Source organism: Ctenocephalides felis, unplaced genomic scaffold, assembly GCF_003426905.1.
Source record: "Ctenocephalides felis isolate EL2017-DRISC unplaced genomic scaffold, ASM342690v1 CF-g0.4_SCAFFOLD_01886, whole genome shotgun sequence".
Taxonomy (NCBI): Eukaryota; Metazoa; Arthropoda; class Insecta; order Siphonaptera; family Pulicidae; genus Ctenocephalides; species Ctenocephalides felis.
Genome location: NW_020538040.1, coordinates 151,524,989 through 151,547,645, shown reverse-complemented (window position 1 = coordinate 151,547,645; position 22,657 = coordinate 151,524,989). Strand labels below are relative to the sequence as shown.

At 30.0% G+C, this 22,657-nt stretch overlaps 3 protein-coding genes across 5 annotated transcripts in view; 2 read left to right on the top strand and 1 right to left on the bottom strand.

Moving 5' to 3' along the window:
- The window catches only part of LOC113378490 (protein Fe65 homolog), a 144,325-nt gene extending 137,704 nt beyond the window's left edge, over positions 1-6,621 (bottom strand). The window contains exon 1 of the mRNA XM_026619026.1: positions 6,511-6,621. Within this exon, the coding sequence (XP_026474811.1) occupies positions 6,511-6,613 (103 nt within the window). The 5' untranslated portion in view covers positions 6,614-6,621. The remainder of the gene's footprint in view (positions 1-6,510) is intronic.
- LOC113378489 (fatty acyl-CoA synthetase and RNA processing-associated kinase 1-like) overlaps positions 1-18,216 on the top strand; it is a 35,416-nt gene extending 17,200 nt beyond the window's left edge. Inside the window, exons 2-19 of one of the 3 annotated variants that reach the window (XM_026619025.1) lie at positions 2,909-3,006; positions 5,383-5,582; positions 5,653-5,870; positions 5,935-6,054; positions 7,050-7,182; positions 7,262-7,340; positions 7,492-7,633; positions 7,812-7,932; positions 8,009-8,079; positions 8,147-8,684; positions 8,874-9,416; positions 9,496-9,587; positions 10,363-10,716; positions 12,695-13,116; positions 14,507-14,755; positions 14,859-14,968; positions 16,530-16,616; positions 17,056-17,176. In XM_026619025.1, coding sequence (XP_026474810.1) covers positions 2,909-3,006; positions 5,383-5,582; positions 5,653-5,870; positions 5,935-6,054; positions 7,050-7,182; positions 7,262-7,340; positions 7,492-7,633; positions 7,812-7,932; positions 8,009-8,079; positions 8,147-8,684; positions 8,874-9,416; positions 9,496-9,587; positions 10,363-10,716; positions 12,695-13,116; positions 14,507-14,755; positions 14,859-14,968; positions 16,530-16,615 — 3,576 coding nt within the window. In that variant the 3' untranslated portion in view covers position 16,616; positions 17,056-17,176. Of the gene's footprint in view, positions 1-2,908; positions 3,007-5,382; positions 5,583-5,652; positions 5,871-5,934; positions 6,055-7,049; positions 7,183-7,261; positions 7,341-7,491; positions 7,634-7,811; positions 7,933-8,008; positions 8,080-8,146; positions 8,685-8,873; positions 9,417-9,495; positions 9,588-10,362; positions 10,717-12,694; positions 13,117-14,506; positions 14,756-14,858; positions 14,969-16,529; positions 16,617-17,055 lie in introns of all 3 variants that reach the window. The other 2 variants (XM_026619024.1, XM_026619022.1) reach the window with 2 other exon arrangements.
- Positions 18,216-21,102, top strand: LOC113378491. The gene is made up of 2 exons (XM_026619027.1): positions 18,216-20,190; positions 20,267-21,102. The coding sequence occupies exons 1-2, from the start codon at positions 19,097-19,099 to the stop codon at positions 20,328-20,330; spliced, it is 1,158 nt and encodes a 385-aa protein (XP_026474812.1). The 5' UTR covers positions 18,216-19,096; the 3' UTR covers positions 20,331-21,102.
- The last annotated feature ends 1,555 nt before the right edge of the window (positions 21,103-22,657 follow it).

Below are 22,657 nucleotides of genomic sequence, written 5' to 3'. Positions count from 1 at the left end.
GTAAATCTAAATTACTTGTAAGTTGAAATTTAAATCTATATATAGAGAATATTGTAAGATCAAAATTGTTTTTCGAAGTTTGGTTTATTCCTTGGTCAAAACAGAATTGCAAAAATGCTAAAAAATTTTACAAACCCTATATATGTGTGTGTGCGTAAAATTCTGGGTAGAGATACGAATGTACAAATGTTCAGTCCAAAAACATTTAAAAAAGATATATGACACACGCTTACAAGAAACTAGTTTCAAACTAATTTTAATAGTTGCAGTACACGTACTGTTATTGATTTGTAAACATCTTACATGCTGAGAAATGCAAACAAAGTAATTAGGAGACGAATGAACGAAAACATCTATGTATAAAATTTATCTAGATTAGATTAAATCAAAGCTTTAAAGAATTACATTATTTAAAAATTGACTTTTATAGTCAGTAAAAATATTAATTGTTTAGTATCTTATGCAATTTAGGGTTTAAAAATAGTTATGTCTTTTAGAACCAGCACCAATATAATATATAGAGTAGGGTGGGACATAAAGCTCCAATTTGACTTTGAGCAATTATTTTGTGAAAACCAAACAAATTATATCACAACAAACACATATCAAGCAAACAACTATCTGACTATGTTCAGTAAAACTCCCAGCTAATCGTCATTGTAGAAATGTATTTTTTGCTGTTTTTCAAAAATTAGTTACTTGGTCCTCTTCACCCCATAGGCGGGATAAATTTGAACGACCAGCGGGAAAACAGGTTCAATGTCTTATTTTAGTTTTAAAGGGATTTTACAAAATAATAGCTACATTATTCAACCAATGCAAAATATAAATTTCGTGGGTGCATCTTTTATACTAATATAATACTGTAAATAACCTTGATCTGGCGTTTTATCAAAAATATTCATCAGCAAAGTTGGAATAACATTTTTTTTGCAAAATTGCTTGAACTTAATTTACTTTTTTATTTGCTACTTTTTATTTTTAAACGTTTGCAAGGGTAAAATTGAGTTGGTTGTTTTTACCCCACCCAGCTGTAAGCTCTTATAGAGGACGAGGCACAAAGGTCCAATTTGATTTGGGCAATTATATTTGAAAATCAAACAAATTATAACACAACAAACAACACATATCAAATAAACAACTGTCTGACTATGTTCAGTAAAACTCCCAGCTCATTCGTCATTGTAGAAATGTATTTTTTGCTGTTTTTCAAAAATTAGTTACTTGGTCCTCTTTACCCCATAGGCGGGATAAATTGAAACGACCAGGGAGCAAACAGGTCCAATGACTTATTTCATTTTTAAAGGGATTTTACAAAATAATAGCTACATTATTCAACCAATGCAAAATATAAATTTCATGGGTGCATTTTTGACAGAGATAATACTGTAAATAAATAAAATAAAAGACTTGTAAGATCAAGTCTGGTGTTTTATCTAAAATATTCATCAGCAGAGTTGGAATAACAATTTATTTCATGTTTTTGTAAAATTGCTTTAACTTAATTTACTTTTTTATTTACTGCTTTATATTCTTACACCTTTGCATGGATGATGGTTCAGTTGGTCCTTTTTACCCCACCCAGATGTAAGCTTTCATAGAGGTTACATAAGAAAAACGGTTTGATCTAACTTAAAATTAATAACACATCTTATAAAACATTTACATAATGTAAACTTAAAAATTATATTAAGGTCTTATAAACTAAACAACAGTGCTCATAACCAAAAAAACTAACAACGAAAGAAAATACTTTTGTTATGGATTTTCAAACATTGCCGTTTTTCTCCCGACGGCGACGTCATAAGAATCAAAGCGATGACTGGTTGTACATCCTTTTCCCTCTACTTTCAAATATTGTTGTTAGAAAATTCTTAACTTTACCGTTTTTTGGGTGGACCTTTTTACCCGCAGACCTTTAAGACACGCTCTACCTTATATGTATTTCATATATATCGGATAAAAGATTATCCTCATTACAGTAAAAAACTAACAACAATACAAAGCTAGAATGATATTATTTTTTACTAACAGAAATTTCAAATTCAAAAACGGCGGTGAAACTGATAGCAATTTTGCTTGGGGTAACTTAGATACATACATTTGTTATAAAAAATGTAATATAATAGTAACATAATTCAACTATATTTCATCGTACTTTATGAATGCTTTTTTTAGAAAACAGATACATAAAGTATTAACGAGAAAATTTTTCTCCTAAATTTAAAACCGTCCTTGAATGACAGCTTTTGCTATCAAATGTTAACTGCGCAGCTTCAAAAGCATAAATAACTTGCTTGAAATTAGTTTATAAATGGATAAGTTTAATAACATTATTAAATGTTATTAAACTTATCAAATGTAATAAATGCAAACATTTTTTACCTGACATTGCAAAAAAGTGATTCGCTCATGAGACGCTCCCAGAGTAGAAAAGTCGATTATTCATGACATATGTAGGAAGTCGTGTATTTTTTATTATTTGTTATAATATGTGACGATTATATTTATAATTTGAAAACTATACACTTTATTTATTGGACACTGTTTTTATATATTATAACATATTAATAGGTGAGATTATAAATATATTGCAAAAATCGTGTATGTGAAGTAATTTTGAGGTTATGTTTATTATTTACACTACTTAAACAAATGAAGTATAACATATATTGCCAACAATTTAACTTAACATTAAAAATGTGATCGTTTAAACTTAAATCAATATATTTATTATAATCAAATCCAACTATTTTTACATGTCTTTTAATAGAGTTTTATATTGTTATCAACCTAACATTATTCACCATAAATTATTATAATTATATTTATAATGAAATATGTATATCCATTCCATATATAATTAATATTTTATACATTCAATATATAATTGTATTATAAATTTTAGATGGCAATGGATGAACCAAATGGAAATGACCAAAGTATTATGAGCGGGATTGAAAATACAGGAGGAGTGCTACATAACAGGAAAAAGTTAAGACAAAGGTATATTTTTGATAAATAAAACCAATGCAGATAAATGAATAATGATATATTTCATACCAGGTCATATGTATAATCAATTGCATATAAATGCAATTTTTATTCAATTACATTTGTGGGATAGAGTGCATCTTTTATAGAGATAACTATTTTATAGAGGTGTCTATAGAAATTAAATTTTTTGATGAAAGCTGTAATATGAATATTTTTGGATTTTGCTTACCAATACTTACTGGTTACTGATATTATATATTTTAGCAACGTATATTAAAGTTCTTTTTTAATTACATTCACAAAAAAAGTCTAGTAATGAATTGTTTCGTTGAATGCTACAGTATGATTATTTTTCAGCAATCAATTGCATATAAATGCAATTTTTTTAAATTACATTTGTGGGACAGATGTCTGTAGAAATTAAATATTTTGATGTAAGCTGTAATATGAATATTTTTGGATTTTGCTTACCGATACTTACTAGTTACTAAGATTATATATTTTAGCAACATACATTGAAGTTCTTTTTTAATTACATTCACGAAAAAAAGTCTAGAAATGAATTGTTTCGTTGAATGCTACAGTATGATTATTTTTCAGCAATCAATTGCATATAAATGCTATTTTTTTAAATTGCATTTGTGGGACAGATGTCTATAAAAATTAAATATTTTGATGTAAGCTGTAATATGAATATTTTTGGATTATGCTTACTGTATATTGAAGTTCTTTTTTAATTAAATTCATGATAAAAAGTCTACAGAAAATAATTGCTGCAGCATGATTATTTTTCAGCATTTTATTTACTTTCTGCTGTTTATTTACCGATACTTACTAGTTATTGAGATTATACATTTTACAAACTTATATTGAAGTTATTGCTTAATTACATTCATGGTAAAGAAGTTTATTAAAATTACATATTATATTGAATGCTTCGATAAGATTATTTTTTAAATTTGTTTACTTATATTTTACTGGTTACTGAGATATATATTTTAGCAACGTATCTTGAAGTTCTTTTTTAATTACATTCATGAAAAAAAGTCTATAGAAATTAATTGTTTTGTTGAATGCTACAGTATGATTATTTTTCAGCATTTTATTTACTTTCTGCTGTTTATTTACTGATATTTACTGGTTATTGAGATTATACATTTTACAAACTTATATTGAAGTTATTGCTTAATTACATTCATGGTAAAGAAGTTTATTAAAATTACATATTATATTATGTTGTCAAATATCTCCCTTCCGCCTTTTTGTATTATAAACCAAGAGCAAAAAAGCGGAAGGGAGATATTTGACAACCTAATATTGAATGCTTCGATAAGATTATTTTTTAAATTTGTTTACTTATATTTGACTGGTTACTGAGATATATATTTTAGCGACGTATCTTGAAGTTCTTTTTTAATTACATTTACGAAAAAAAGTCTATAGAAATTAATTGTTTGGTTGAATGCTACAGTATGATTATTTTTCAGCAGTTTATTTACTTTCTGCAGTTTATTTACTGATATTCACTGGTTACTGAGATTATACATATTACAAACTTATATTATAGCTCTTGTTTAATGACGTCCATGGAAAAGAATGTCTATTGAAATTACATTTTATATTAAATGCTTCGATAAGATTATTTTGTAAATTCATTCACCTATATTCACTGGTAAGAGATATATATTTTAGCAACGTATATTGAACTTCTTTCTTAATTACATTCATGTAAAAGAAGTCTATAGAAATGAAATGTTTTGATGATTATTTTACATTTAAAAAATGATTAATTTATTTAATGATATTCACTGGTTACTATGATTATACATTTCACAAACTTATACTGAAACTCTTGTTTAATTACATTCATGGAAAAGAAGTCTATTGAAATTACATATTATATTGAATGCTTCGATAAGATTATTTTTTAATTTGTTTACTTATGTTTGCTGAGGTTATACATTTCAGAAATTTATATTTGAATAATATAAAGAGCATATTTATGACTCTGTTATACATTGTTAATTATAGCAGTCTTTAATGCGTTTAAAATAAAAAAGAATTTTGTTGGTATAAATTTTAATCAGGATTTATCAAACTGTAATCAATAAATACATTTAAAATAATTTGTAAGATTTAGTATTTTTATTACAATTAAAGATAGTTTTTTTATACACTACCATTTTACTTCTCTTAAAAAGATCTTAATATTTGCTTATAGATTAACTCAGTTCTATCATTTTTCCAGGGCAATCTAAGAATTAGTCTTTAAAACTGTAATTTATTATAGAAATACAAACTGTTGTATGTTCATATTTATTTAATTTGATACAGTCGAGTCGTACATATTTCAATTTTATTCATTTTTTCATTTCTTTCTCCCAGATTTGATATTATCAAAAAATTAGGACAAGGAACATACGGTAAAGTTCAACTAGGAATAAACAAAGAGACTGGACAAGAAGTGGCCATAAAGACAATTAAAAAATGTAAAATTGAAAGTTCAGCTGATTTAATACGAATTCGGCGGGAAGTTCAAATTATGTCATCTGTACGCCATCCTAATATAATCCATATTTATGAAGGTTTGTATTATATATATATATATATATACCGAATATTAGAATTAATCTGAATGATGTTGGTCTATTTTAGTTTTTGAGAATCGTGAAAAAATGGTGCTTGTGATGGAATATGCAGCTGGAGGAGAATTATATGATTACTTAAGTTCTCGTAAAGTATTAGCTGAAGAAGAAGCTAGGCGTATATTTCGACAAATTGCAACAGCAATATATTACTGCCATAAACACAAAATTTGCCATAGAGATTTAAAGTTAGAGAATATATTATTAGATGAAAATGGAAATGCAAAAGTTTGTATTTTTACATCTGTTCAAAATGTCAGAGCCAGTTGAGTAATTATATTTTTATTTATAGATTGCTGATTTTGGATTATCAAATGTGTTTGCAGAGCAAAGAACATTGTCTACTTATTGTGGTTCTCCTCTTTATGCATCTCCTGAAATAGTTACAGGAACACCATATAATGGACCAGAGGTAAAAAGATTAGAGGAAATACAAACTAAATGGTATATGAAAATGTAGACAAAATGACCCATTAGCTTTATTTGTTAAAAACGTGCTAGTTTTAGTAACGTTTCCACTACTGTATAACATGAAGAAAGCTATAATCACAATCCTACCACATGCTGAGCGTCTTTGTCTCAGTTTTGTTGCAGTAATCAGTTCAAACATATATCTCACTTTTGAATGTTTATTTTAAAGGTGTTTTTATCATTTTTTTGATACGTATTTATTGTTATATGTACTAAAATCAATGAACATATGATAGTACTAGTGATTTCGATCAATTCTATTACAAATATCAGGAATTTTGATTCATTATTGCTGTTAACTTTTGGACAAAATGGCACACTTATACAATGGACAAAAAGGCTTAATACAATTTTACAACTACAGCGCAGTTCATTTGAGAAAAAAAAAAAATCATACCTGCAAAAGGTGGTGGGCTTTTAACTTTCACTCTAACTACTTCTAAAAACAGACCAAAGAATCCACCGGTAAAAAGAAGAGACTTGCATTTATTGTTGAGCATATTCTGAGCCTGGTGGAGGTTGGTTATGCTGTATGATTTGTTGCCTATGTCTGAAAGAGGGCAAAACTATTTAATTTAGAACTCTCTTCTTGAATATTAGTATCTCAGTATGTATTTATATTATATCATTTTGTCCATATTATAAGGACAAAATGATTTTTGTAATTTGCATTTTTCTTTAATAAACATTGTTATTGTTATTACTTAATTAAAAGATGACTATGCTACTGGTATTCAATGAATCTAAGATGAGTAAAAACATTTGAGACTGATTATAATAGAATGAAATAAATAAGTATCTTCAAAAAATGCAACACCATGTCATTCTGTCTATATATTCCTTACTTTATTTTCCCTTTGGACTTGTTTTGAATTTACTTTAGAAGCCATAAAGATATCTAAATATTATATATTTAATTTTCATTTTGTTATGTAGGTTGATTGTTGGTCCCTTGGTGTTCTACTTTACACTATGGTATATGGGGCTATGCCATTTGATGGAACACACTTTAAAACATTAGTTAAACAAATTAGCCTTGGAGATTATTTTGAACCAAAAAAGAAATCACGTAAGCATTATCAATACCTGAGAATAGTAGTTTGTTTATTCTAAAACTATCTTAGTTTAATTTTGCAATTGTTTTATAGCTGCATCTTCATTAATCAAAGATATGTTGACCGTATCTTCCAAGGAACGTGCTGATGTTGAGAGAATTTGTGCTCATTGGTAAGGGCATTGTTTTTAAACCTTGCTGCTAATAATCAATCTATATTGTATTATAAGAGTATATGCTTATTAGATGCATATTTCAAGCTGAATATGTTTATGTATTCAAAATCTTTATTACAAACTGATAATGGTTAATATTGTATAACAGGTGGGTTAATGAGGGTTATGAACATTCCTGCTTAGACATAGCAGAAGAGTTAGCTAGTCAAACACCAGTTCGTCTTGATCTGTTGTTATCACTCAATCCACAGACTGTTGATTCAGAAAAATTAGTGGTAACTGAAGACCAGGTATGGTTAATGCTTTAATATTAAATTGCAGTAAATTAAAATTTATCATAAATGATTTACAAATCTGAATATAAGTTAAGAAACATAATGGGTGCTCCGCCTATTTGTTTTATTTTATAATTATTTATATATTAAATTTTAAAGATGTAATATTTACTGATTTTATAACAATATTTAGGTTGCTGCTAAAGAAGCAAATGAGGCTATGGAAGTCTCTGCTTCGGCTGCCATGTTAACCAGATCTCAATCTGCAGATTCTGTATTAGATTCACAAGTTGCAGCCCCACCAGATACAGAAGGTAAATACAAAGCACATTGCATTACATAAAATTACAATAATTAATTACACTGTCTTCATATGCTCACTTATTTTAGGAGAACATGGTATTAAGCCCTCTTTAACTAAAGTCATAACACCATCAGTTGATATTGTAGAAGAAGCTCGGGTAAGAATTGTGAATCACTTCTTGCATATTGTTTATGTGTTATATTTTACATCAGAGAAATTTACAGGCCAATTCATCAAAAAGAAAATTAGATGTTATGGAGTCTACTGATAAAGTAGCAAAACCATCAAAAGTTAAACCAAAAACAAGTTCAAATGAGACTGAATCAAATGAAACTATCACAGAGCCAGGAAGTAAGGCAACAAAAGATGATAAAGCTCCAGTAGAAAAGAAGAAGATTGTCAAGAAAAAAGTTCCCCCACAAAATGAAAATGATAAATTGGCAAGCCCTAAAGAAGTGTCACAAGTCATGAATAATCTTGATGCTCCAGAGGCAGTTGCTGTTAATAACACTGAAGCAATTAAGCAAGAAAATAAAGATGAATCAATGGCCAAAGTAAAACCAAGAATCGTCAAAAAGAAGATAGTACCAAAAGCTGAGGATTCAGAGTCTGTTGAAAATGACGCAAATGTAGACAACACAGCAAACAACGTACAGAAAACTAAAGAACGTCGTAAGTCCAGAATACTAGAAGCTGCTGAAAAATTCAATAACACAAATAATATGAACCAAAGTGGTTCAACCAAAAAGATATTTATACCGGGTAATTTTTTCAAATCAATTTTTTGATAAGAATAACAATAATATTTATACAGTTCTTAGAAATTTTACAAAATGATCTGTTTATAACTGCACAACTATTTTTAAAACCGATCACAAGGCTTAAAACTGCTTTAATAGATATTACTGCAAACTTCAATATAATTAATGATTATATCTGTTCTTATTTTAGGTGTAAGTGTAGGTGAGCACAAACAGCAGTTTGAGAGAAGGGCTTCTTTGAACTCAGCTACCCCACCGCCAACTTTAGAACGTAAAGGCAGTTTATTAATAGATTGCACGCCACCTTCCACACCTGAAATCAATGGAACATCAAGACCATTTAAGAAACCACAATCCGAGTTACAAGCCTGTGTAACTCAGTCCGAGAACGTTTTAGATAGCATAGAGAAACTAATGAACCACTTGAATGTTGAAAATCAAGGAAATGAGGAAAATGCCATCAAGAAAGAAGAACCTGCTACTGAAAAATCAGAACAAAAATCACCTGAAGAAGAAAAAACAGATTTGTCAATCAGTTTATCTTTGGAAGATGCAAGGAAATCATTAGAACATTCTATAAACTTGATCAATGAGGAGAAGAAAAGATCAGATAAAGAATTGAATAAAAAATTATTGCCAAGCAATGAAAAAGCCAGGGATGGAATTTCTAAAGAACAACAAATGAAACATGCTGTTGAAACGATATCTAACGCTATACCGCGGTTATGTATTGGTAAGATTTTTTTGAAACAAAATTCAAATAACATGTAACTCATTTGTAAACATTATCTTATTATTACTTTTTGCTTCAGGAGGTCGCAAACCGCCCGTTCCTTATGGAGCATATGGTAGATCTTCCTCGATGGGACCATCAATAGGAACATTGGAAAAGATGAAATTGCAAGTATGTGAATTTGATTATATAATATATAACTTCATAAATTAAAGTTAAAGATAATTATGTTGTAATACATCTCCAATTTGTGCAAAATTACTTTAACTTTAAAAATATATTGAGAACTTCATATTAACACTTAAGGGACGGGTCAAATCTGTTCTATCTAACTTAGTTTCCAGGCATATTGCAGGGAAATTAGATGAACATGAAAGCATGGATTTAAAGCATTGTGACAACAATGAAACTTTATTAAATTAATCATATATTTTTTTTACTCGAGAATAGTATTTAATAAAGCGTTTAATATTTTTTATGACTTAGATCTTTTGGTGCCTATTCATTTCTATCTAATTCATTATATACAAATTTGTTCTCTGACGAAGATACATTCATTATATCCAAGGTCACTTTCCAATGTACCCACAATTTTTTCTGGGAGATTCAAATTGTCATCATTTAAAAATCATTTAATTCATCAAGGTTCTCCAATTCAACATCACTTCCAGATAAGTTTTTTAAAAACTCTTTGCTTCTCGTTATTTAAAATTTGTTACAGCTTAAATAATACTATAAATAATAGTATGTAAAAAAATAATAGTGCGTACAAAAGAAAAGCCCTAATGCAACATACTAAAAATTCACGCAAAAACGTATATCTTTATGGCCCAATTTAGGAGGTCAGAATGGTAAAACGTAAATTCACGAGGCTCGTCCGTTAATTGTCAATGCAAACATTGGTACCAAAAAGCTATTAAAATTCTTAATTTTAATATTTTTGCAGGGTCCATTAGACACATTTAACTATACCCAAGAACAAACAGTTGGTGTCGACAAATCGCAGTCGTCTGATTCGCCTCAGCAAGTGTCCGCGACATTGCCTCGCCGTAAGGTTTCGACGGCGGAAATCAAATTACGTAAACCCGAACCAAAAGCAGACGCTGGTCGTTTGAGTTTTAAAAATGCTCCGCCTATGACTTTCCGCACGGAAGTCGAACATAAAGTAGGTGACTTGCGTAGCGCTCCAGTCCGTCCGGCGACCGAAGGAAATCGTATGTGGGGAAGTGTTTCACAAATGCGTTCTGCATCGCTCGAACCAGAGAAACGCGACAATGCTAGCAAAGAACGCATAGTACCAGTAAGTTTAATGATATTACCATTATCTTCTATATATATATAAAAATAAGTCGGGTTTTCCTTTCTGACGAAATAACTCCAGAACGCACGAACCGATTTTGCATTTGTTGGAAAGGTCTCGGGCTCCGCAAGGTTTATAGCTAAGAAAATTAGGTGCCCTAATGCAAATTGCTGGAACTTCACGCACCGACATTAAAAATTCGAGTAATGACATTAGTGAGAATTATCAGAATTATGCTTGGTTAAGTCAACGAGCAATTCTTGCCGCAAAGAATAATGATGTACACGCACTGAATTTCACCATTCAATCAAAAATTGCTGGCGATTTGGTGACATACCAATAATTCCGACTGGTCTTCCGTTTGACTTCAAACGATGGCAATTTCCAGTTCACCTTGCGTTCGCAATAACAAGTCCCAAGGCCAATCGCTTAGTGTTTGCGGGATAAATTTCAAATAGATTATTTAGAAAATCATTGTTTTTCACATGGGCAGTTATACGTTGCCTGTTCACGAGTTGGAAAACCATCCGCTTTGTTTGTGTTAACATCAGACCAAAAAACAAAAAATGTGATTTACCAAAGAGCACTTCAATGAAACGGATAATTTGCGGATTCACTTTCATTTACTCAGAGAAGTTCAACTTAAAAACATTTCATTTTTGTAATCGAAATAAATTCATTACTGTTGTATAATAAAATTAAATTTTTCTTTTTCAAATATAAAACAAACAAAAAATCACAAACTCAAAAAAAAAAACAAACCATCTGTTGGCGAAACGGAGTTCGTCGGGTTTGCTAGTTATTTTATATAATAGTTACAAACAATCAAAATAATATGGAAATATTGAAAATGTGCATCTATTTAAGATTTCTTTCAAAGATGAAGAAACTGCTTGATAGTCCCTTATATGGTATCTTGTAAACTTGTAATTATAATGGTAGATTATGCATATAGTTCGCAAATTTGTTTGGGTCGTAGACAGTTTGCAATATTTTTCGCAAAGTCAGTGAAAAAAATTTGTAGGGTCCACGAAATGAAAATTATGGTCTATGGTAGTAGATCATAACAACAATGTTAATATCAATTCACCTATATTATACTATCTATAATAAAATGTCATATATAATATTTTCTCATGAGTAAAAAAATGAAGTAACATTATGAGCCGGATGATGTAAGATTAAACCTTAAAAAATTTTCGCCAAATGTTAATAAACATTTACTTACTTTATTTTGTCATTTTTAATTGAATTAAGAAATGTATGAACTTAACATGTATATTTATTTTAAATGTTTAATACTGAACTTGAGTACGGTTAGAAATATATATAGTCCAGTCATTATAGTAAGTTCGCCTCGGAATTCGATATACCCAGCTGTAAGTCTATAAATACTTGTAAATTGAAACTAAAAAGTTGTCTCAAAACCTGCATATGGTAGGGTGTATCTACCATATGTAGAGGTTTTGAGATAACTTTTTAGTGTCTTACACTAAAACAGCTGGGTATCTCGAATTCCGAGATTCTTACCTAATTTAAGCTTAAATGACTGGACTAATAAAAAAAATTTATATCGGGTAAACATGAGGTCCATGGCAAGCCCAAGAGGTCCACGACACAAAAAAAGTTTGCAAATGGTGTAGACCTTCAAATTATCTGGTAGTGATTTTTTGTCAATTTCTAACTGTACTGAAGAAGAGTATTGAAAACAATGTAAAAACACATATTAAGTAATAAATTATTAATTAAGTTTAAAATAAAAAACTAAAGTTTGTAAGACAAATATGATGTTTTAATTTTAAATTGCCAATATATCTATAGTGGCAATAACCACTTACATTTCGTGGACCCCGCAATTATTTTGCGCTGACGTATACTCTTTACAAATGGTCGCCAAACTCCAGGGGTTGATGTAGACCACTATGTCAATCACTGGTCCATCAATTTGTATGCTTTCATATATTTGTTACATTTTCAGATACAGGTGCATCCGGAAGTGCCACGAACTCCTTCTTATCAACGTACCACATCCATGAAGTCAGGATCTCTATCGCGTCAAAACACAGCTGACTCAGACGGTGGTGAATCTATTGCTTCGAATACAACCACCAGCACGATGCCAGCAGGCGCTGAGCCCATACGCAAGAGCCCTCGTGAAGTTATTATTCCGATTGCCGTCGAAGGTGGTGGTTATGTAACTCCACGGGCTACCAGCGTCGAGCCATCAGAAAGCTCTACACGTACCTTGGGTTCAAGAAACAGGACAGGTGCGCGCAGGTTGAATTCGCTACTTAGTGATTCAGGTGATGAAGCGGGAACGTTTGGAAGACTGCACAGACATAGTTCTATTGGGCGAGATAGCGATGGTGAGGATGGTAGATTCCATCTGCACAGACTGAGGTAATTTATTAACTTCCCGTAGGGTAAGTTATAGTAATCGCAAAAAAATCGAAAATGAAAAATTTCATATATCTTTACGTTTCAGAGGTTTCTGAATATTTTGGCATACCTTAGAAAAAATGGATGTATGTGTGTGTGTGTGTGTGCGCGTAGTATGTATGTGTGTGCGGATACAAATTTTCGTCGACGATTTCGGGAACACGGATGAAGCAATTTGAATAATTTAAAAAACATTCGATCCGTATTGATAAGGAGACGTGCTGATTAGTTTTTGGCGGAGGTAGGTCTAGCAGTACCGAAGATATGTGGCAAAAAGTGCCAAAACCGATTCAGTTTTTAATAGAATGGAGCGTCCGATTTTAATAATTCAAAAAACATTATACTTGTATTGACAAGATGAAGGTTTGATCAAATTTTTATAAGGGCAGGTTTAGCGGTTTCGGAGATATAACGAAAAAAGTAAAAAAAAAATGCCATTTGGGGGTCAAAAATGATCAGATATTTTATAGAGATTTTAACAATAAGTATAAATTTTGTTTACATTCTTATGGGTTCCGTACCAATGTTTACCCGTTAGACAGCGACGCGGCGCTTACGCGCTTTATATTTTGTCTCTATGCATTTAAAGCAGTACGATTGCTTTGAAAAAAAGTTCAGATCTTCCAACATATGTCAAAATAAAGAAAACATTTTTTTTCAAAAAAAAAAAAAATTAAAAAAAAAAAATTTTAAATAATTTTTTTTTTTCAAAAAAAAGTAATTTTTTGTCAAATTTATAGTTTCTCAAAAATCTTATTTTTTCGAAGTAATTTTTTTTCAAAAATGTTAATCGTTTTTAAAAAAAATAATAATTTTTGGTACGGGAAGTTCCAGCAATTTGCCTTAAGGCATGATGCCCTAATTGCCTTAAGACAGAATTCCACTTACAGCTAGTTTTCATAACTGAATGAATTTTCTATATTTAAATTTCAGCGCAGTAGGGGACTTATTCCACATAGTGAGAGTATAGCCTGCACTATTGTGTTCAAATGCTAGTTAATTTTTTTTTATTTGGTTTTGAGGAAATCGATTTTTCCTAATAGATATAGAAAATGAATCGCGAGCATTTGAAATTTCTATAGTATTGCAACAAAGGCCAAGATCGTAGATGTAATTAGTGTTTCATATAATTTCTTTTGGAGTATGATTTTGTATATATATCATTCATTTTCATTCTACAAATTTCTTAGGTTTGACAATTGGTATTTATGTATATTACATTCTAAATAGCATGTTATAATTTTGGAAATAAACATCACCAACTTTGTATCAATTGAAATTATATAGTTTCTCAATAGCATATTAGAGATTTAAATGAAGAACTTCTTCCATAATTTATCATCATTTGCAGGAGTTCAAGACCAAGTCGAGGTCTCTTAGAGCCTAGTGATTCTGTAAGCTCAGGAGAGGATGATGACGATGACGGATTCGAACTTTTGACTGCTGAAAATTTATTCTCCACATTATTGTCAAGAGTTCGATCACTAACCCAACGCTTGAATGTGGATGAAGATGGAAGGCCTACCTTCCCTAGATCTTCACTTTTAAATAGCCCATTTGGATCACACAAACCATTTTGGGAACGTGATCCACTTGCTAGGTGAGTTCAGTCAATAATTCTATATATTTTTTATAATACATATTATATTCATTAAATGTCCCTGAACAATGTGTGCTGTATTATATCAAATACGTTTTTGTAGGCGATTGAACAGCGGTTTTGGTGCTCCTTCTTGGCGTCGTAGTACTTCACGAGACACCGAAGGAAGTTTTGGATCACCTGATTGGAGCTCTAATAATACATTGCCTCGAGGTAATATTTAGCAATAATTCTGTATTGAATTCAAATAAAGGGCCTTTTATATGGGGTATGTTTTAACAGGGAATCACATAATAAGGAAGATATTTTTGAAAACTTTTTGATTGATTTTGTATACATTTTTGACTTTTTGAAGCTTTTTATTTGAAAAATTATATTGAAGAACCTCTTACTAAAGGCTCTATGTAGTAGCTATATTTGAAGCACATAAGATATTGCTAATCAGACATGTAAATTGAAGTTACAACTTAGAGTATGTTTTAAAATTAATATTTTTGCCATGATTTATATTTGCTTAACGTGATATCTTATGTATATACTTTTTCTGTATAATATGTTGTATAGTATCAAAATTTGTTGTGATATGTTGGACTTGTTATATCTGTGCGCTTTTTAGGTATGCCCTTAATTCGAATATATTGATATGTGTAAAACACATTTAATTATTTTGTTTCCCATTGATAGATAGTCTTTTAATTAACCATAATTAGATTATCAAGAATAGAATGCAAAAAATTAATATTGAATTTTGGTGGGAAATTTTCTTACATTTAGATACTTTCGTTATCAGGTTATATATTTCAATAAAGTATTTATTATTACTTTTGTTCATTATATTGAATTTATCGACAGCCAGATTACTTGATTGCAAATAAGAGTTAAAATTGGCGAACACACAAATCGTTGTGAAAATTTAGGTTGTGATTATGATATTAGGATTATTACATGCAGTGTAATAAGTTATAATCAGAATAATATTAGGAGTGAAATATGTATGTGCATAAAGTACCGATAGTATTATTGTTTATTGAAGTATAAATTGTTCCATTAGAAAATCTCGTGTGCTCTCAATTAAAATTAGTATACCTGCAAGTGGAACGTTTCTACTCTTCATGCAGGACTTTCCTGATTCTACATTTTTTGCAGATTACACATTTAAAACTTGAATGCTAAATTTTGTTTATATCATAAAGTAAGTTTTAAATACTTTACGGCAATAATATACTTCACAGCGTTTAATATTTTAATGTTAACATTTGATTCCACATAAATGCCTTCGTCCTTTTTAGTTGTATAGGTATAGGCTTTTGTAGAGATACGCGGACAAAATTTAAAAAATAGACTTGATTATGCAAGCAAATTTTTCATTGAAGTATTAGTGGTCGAAACAAACGAACTAAAGTATGTTATATGAATGCTCAATAAATATTATTCGATTTAATAATATTGTTGAGTGAATAATGTGATTGCAATATATCTTAATGACATTAAACATCGTTTAGTAATAAACTTGAGAAAATCCGTACAGCACGTTTTTCGTTTCAAGAGACGCAAAACAGTTATTGGTTTCAAATCATCAAACAATAAAGTAATGACTATTGTATGTGCATACATATTAACAAAATTTTTAGTCTTTACATCGTATTCGTTGATTTTGAATAAAAAATCAGCAAATCGAGTAATCGCTGTCGTTATTAATGTTGTATAATCGAATTATTTGATACACAATGATTTTGACACTATATGTGGGGTTATTTTCTGGGCTTGCTTGCAGTGGGCGTGCGTGTGACAGTGCATGTGCCCGCAGCTCCACCGGGCTCCACAACTAACCATGCTACTACAGCTAGCCGCTACAGCTAGAGTACGTACAATGTAGTGATTTTTTTTTTTTTTTTGAACAAATAATTGTTTTATTTATTCTTATTCCATTTTTTCTTCAAATACACCTATACACCGAACACTCATTTTTAAATTTAAACAGTTTTAAAATCAAGTAAAATATTAACTAAATTAAACAGCTACTTGGATAATATTCAATATGACTGCATACACAAATACAATTTTAAATTATGTTATTGATTTTATTATCTGTTTGGGAGTAATTAGGCGAAATAAGCATTTTTAAAATTTGAATTGAAATTTATAACAGTAATATTTTGTATTGAATGCTGTGCATCATATATTTTTTTATAACATTTTGGTTTTTGTAGTTTTGATTTTTTATTTTGTGTAAAAGCTGATGTTTGATATTTTAATTAAACGAAGTTTGCAAATTATAATAAATCGTTTGAATGTTACAGGTCGCAAATCCAGAACAGTATCTAATCAAGACTCTTCCAAAATACCCATAGTTAACAATAACAATTACTCTATAAACGATCCATCAAATCTGGAATTGGATTTAGCTGATTTAGATTTAAGTCGATTAAAGTTATCGCAAAGTGAATTGGACGCCTTAACAAGCTTAACACCAAATTTATCTCAGCGACAACAAAATCAATTACTATCGCAACTTCCTCCGACTCAAGCAAGAAAATTAAGTAGACACTTAAGTCTAAGATTACCAAAAACTAGCCAACAATCCGATAAAGAAGATAACTTAACTGTGAATAACGATCAAACTCTTCCCAATCCAGTAGAATTACGTACTACGCCAAAATCTTATTCTTTGCGAAATAGTTTTAGACATTCTGCGGAACCACAGAATGACACCAATTATAATAAAAAGAATGATATCTCCGCTTATGGTTTAATTAACAATTCTGTAGATCGACAATTTGATAAATACCTTCCATTGCAGAAAGCAAGCAGTCTGGTAGATTCTAATACTGATAGAGTTAAAACGCGGAAACCAACCCCACAGCGCCGTATTTCACGTTTTCTACGTCCTGATTTCTTTGATACACCAAGAGATGAAAGTTCTTACGCCAAAGAAAAACGAGAACGAGAATTGGAAACGCAACAAGTACTTAGGGAGATTCGCGTGAAGAGAGATAGGAGCGTGGATAGGTGTCACGCCAGCGTTTCTACTGACAGTAGTCTTAGTAGAGATATTAATACATTGAAATATATACCAAAATCTTTGCCATCTGAATCTACATTGCATTCAGAAAAAGAATCTACTTGTTCCGAGAAAACTGTTGCGAATAATGAAAAGACGCGCAGATCTAGTACAGAATTATCAAAGATTGCACGACCAAAAAGTCTAATTATGAACAAAGAAGATAATACATCTAATGCAAATGAAGAAATAAGTAAAGGTACTAAAACTAATTCAATTTCCAAGTTACCAACCAAACAAAGCAAAAAGGAGTCGAAGCTGCTTCGACCTAAAAGTTATCCAAATTCTTCTTTTTCTACCAAGAATGGATTATCATTATCTTTAAAGAAAGAAGATGAAAATAACATAGAAACGAAAGTTGAAGACGAACAGAATATAGTAAATGATAAAAAAAAATAAATAACGATCAAACTGTTGATAAAATAAATGACCTTCCAGTATTAGAACAAAAAAGTATTAAGGAACCTGCAAACAAAGCTGTTGAAACTCCCCCAACTAGGTTTTTACAAACACTAGGACAAACTTTTGACAAATTACGTAACGAAACTAAAACCAAAATATCAAAAAAATCTTCAAAAGAAAGTACAGGCGTTAAAGAAAAAACAACTACGAAGCAGTCAGCATTAAAATTATTAAAAAGGAAATCCGTAAGTAGTGAGGAAAAAAGTAAAACGTCACAAGTTGAATCAAATTCCGTTGCAAAAATTGATAATATTAAAACTGATTCAGATAAAAAAGTAGTGGAAAACGATGCAGCAAAAATTACTGACAAATTGATATCCAAAGGTACAAATGCTAGTGAGAATACAAATGATGAAGAGATTGCAAAATCATGCACGAGTTCTAACGGCGAAACTAAAGATGAGCGTAAATCACGTATTGAAAATGTTATCAAATCATTACGAGAGAGATCCATTCCACGTGGCCCTCTTGGTTACACAGAATCAGGACTTATAAAAAGAGCTGTTAGTGTGGAAGACGTTACTGGTCATTTGAAGCCTAGTAGACGAAGTGTTTCTAAAGTACTCGATCTATTTAATAAGCTCGAAACGGAGAATAATGAATCAATTCGTAAAAAGGATGAAGCTGCGGTTGTGAACGGAAAAGTAAAAAATAAACTTAAAATTAAAGAACCACAAATTAGACCTAAATCACTTGTGATTTCTAATAATGCTAAAACTGAAACAACAGAACAAGCAACAGAAAACGTTGATGAAGGTAGTAAAATAGTGAATGATCTCACAACTAATAGTAAACCAGTTGATTCCAATACTAATTTTATGTCACAAAATGGCGCGATTAAAAAACCTACAACTTTGAAATTAGATTTTTCTAAAATAAACAATTATAGAAACGTATTGGAAAATCCCACAAGCGAAACTTTATCCAACAGATCTCAATGCTCAACAAATTCCCATTTAACAAATCATTATGATTACTCGAATAATAATTACAAAGATGTAGATCCTTCCGATATATCATCCGCGACTACTTGTCTATCTCCGAACTATGAGCCAGAATTAGCATTTGATGATTGGTCAATTTGCAGCGACAGTGTGATTCATAAAAATCATATGCTTAGCTCTACTTATAGCGACGTTTCGCCAAATTGTGATTCGCGTTCCGAAATGGACCATCGATTGGACTACGCACGCCCAAGTTCTAGATCATCTTACTGCAACCATTCGGGACTAGAAAATAGTGATTCTGAAAGTATCATAGATAGAATTAAGAGAAAAAGCTATTATTTGCGGTTTAATGAAAAGAAACAGAAACGTAAAAGTAGCATAGTCGGACCTGGTGCAAAAGATTATTACAGTTCATCGGTTTTCGATAACAAATCAGACAGAACGAGAAGTAAACCAACATCCCCTATAACAGGAGCACCAGATACCATAGGAACAATTCACAAGTACAGACCAAAGAAAAGCGCAGATTTGTCTAAATCGATATCATCGGATTATGATGGAGTATCTTCGCATATCAAGAGACGCGAATCTTGCAGTGCGTTCGACTATAATCGCTTAAACCCGAGCAGTATTCAAAATAGGAATTATTTTACCTTAGATACTAGAACTCCTAAACGTTACGGACGATCCTATTCTAATTATTCTGATAGTAAATACACAACGAACCAACATGATGGCATTTATGGAAATTATTTAACTGGCATGCACTCATCTAAAGATATTTTGCACAATAGAGATTATCATTTGCCGAAAGATTACATTGAACCAAAGTCACCATATTCTAGAAAAAGCTATATTAGCGGCTGCAATGGTATGTACAATACATACAATCCATCAATGTCTTATAGTTACCACGGAAGCAGTAGATCTCATTCTAAAAGTTCCAATTCTGTACCAGATCACAGGTAATAACATTGATAAATAATTAAATATGGGAAGGTAGAAGATGTATGTAACTTAATAATTTGATATCTGTTTTAGTGCTTTTGTAGATAATGCGAATGCACCTTCCCCTTCAGTTTTGAAAGAAGAAAATTTAGAATAAAGTCGACCAGGTAGTTATGCGGGTTTGATATATTGGCTTTTTTATCTACTTATTTGTAATTATTGCCATTCCAAGCTGATTCATATAAAAATGTACATCAAATTATTTTCCGGATACTAACTTGATGCCATATTTTATGAGTGAATAGGTGATTGTAAGGAAGTGTTTACTTTTAAAGAGTTTGGCCGTGAAATATTTTGCAACATTGAAATCAAGGAAAAGAATAGCGTTTTTTCTTGTAGGTAGAAGTGCCTTGTTTGGTGGCTTATACTTTTATGAAACAGTTAAAAAAATAGTTCAACATTTAATTTTTGTTTGATATTTTAGGTTTTGGCGTAGTATACTAGTACGGCAATTGAATTTAGAAATACTAGTACCATTTTGTATTAATTTTGATTGTATACCAATTTTTTTCTCTTGCCATGAAAGTTTTTATTTTTTCGCGATAGATTTAACGGATTTATTTATTACCATAGAGTTATCAATTTGTGGGCTAGTTTTTGATTGAATGCTTTTGTAGAATGGATCTTTTGAATGAATGTAGAATATAAATTTATCGTTAACGAATTTTTTGTCTTTGCTTTTAGATTGAATAATTTGTTTGATTTTCTATTAACGCCGCACAGTGATATACATTTTGCTAGTTTGATTAGGGTTTGTAAAATTCTATACTCGAAGTTAATTTTACGCTTTTGAAATTATAGTAACGAGACTACACATGTTGCCATTTTATTATAATTTTTGATGTACTTAATTATTTTTAAAGAAAATATTCTAGAGATTTATATAGTTAATAGTTTTATTTTATTGATTCGAGTATTTAGAAAATTATAAGCTTATATATTTGAATTTAGGTATGTTCGAATATTATTTGAAAAAAAAAAACGGTTACGTAAGATCGTAAGTAACGGCATAATAATTTGGAAATAATGAGTTTATAAATGTTTATAAACACAATTATAGACTTGTACTAAGGCTATCGAGAAATATTAATTGAGAATATTTAATATTTTTGCACACATTTTGAAAATAGATATGGATATTTTCCATTATAAAAGTACTATTCTGAACTAAACATTGTTAATTCAAATCTCAATTCTAAATTAAATCTTTCATGGAATCTTGCTTGAAAATTGAAAATTACTCTCCATTATTTTACATGCGATAATTTATTTTGTTGTAGATCAAAGATATAAGAATTAGTGATAAATTTAAAGAAATAAGAGAACAATAAACATATTGTTAAATCATCATTTTAGATTTGTTTATTGACATCCGTAAGTGATTAGTAATTTGATAATGAAACATTTTAATATAAAATATTATCATAAAGTATATGGCATTATTTAGACCAAGAAATGTTTTACTTGTATATATGTATTTAAAATATTTATGTTTGTGATTTTATTTAATGAAATAAGAGTTGCGTCTTCGATGCACGTAACATCGTTTTTATAGTAAATGATAGATTTATGACAACGTCTGTACCCATTACTATGAAAACGCTGTTACAAAGATACAGAGGACATTATTTGCTGTTTTATATGATGTAGGATTTACGGTTTTCAGTCACAAATGTCGTTGCAATCATCTGAATATATATAAAATACGTTACTGTTATTGTTATTTATGCATTAGAAAATTTATGCAGTTATCACAAGAAGCAACGACAAGCCATTTGAAAAAAAAAATCAATACGAAACCTTGTTATTAGTTGCATTATGAGCTTTTCATTATATGACATTACTGAAATATTATTTGTAAATTTATGTACTCGTATTATTATTTATTAAGGACATTTGTATTATTATTTATTATTATTTCATCTTCATCAAAATTATCGTCATAGCTTTCATGACAATTATTACGACTTTTTTTCGATAGTTCTTATTTTATTTGACTTTTGTTTGATTTTTGACGAATTTGTATCTTTTTTACTTAATGAATTTATGTATTGTTATTTTAACTAGTCCTTAGAGTTGTAATGAAATGTTTATTTGCATTATGAATTATGTAATTGCTTTATATGAATCGTTATCCAAAATGTCAAATATTTTATCGAAATATAACATTATCATTATCAGTTTGGGAGTTTCATTCAATAAAACCGTTTACAATGTCTTAGATATGTATTAGAATTACAGGCGTAAATTTCCGGTGTAGATAATATTTAATAAATGAAGACTTTGCATGCACATAAAAATACACAAATAAGAAAAAAACTGGACTTTTGCATAAACCTTTGTTTTGGATTCTCATAAAAACGGTAGAATTTGGCCTTTTTTGCTGGCGGTTCTAAGCGAATAATTATGGAAATTATTTTAAAA

Coding starts and splice junctions, on each gene's coding strand:
- LOC113378491 (XM_026619027.1), top strand. CDS start 19,097: ATGTCACAAAATGGCGCGATTAAAAAACCTACAACTTTGAAATTAGAT. Junction 20,191..20,266: donor AATTCTGTACCAGATCACAG/GTAATAACATTG, acceptor TATCTGTTTTAG/TGCTTTTGTAGATAATGCGA.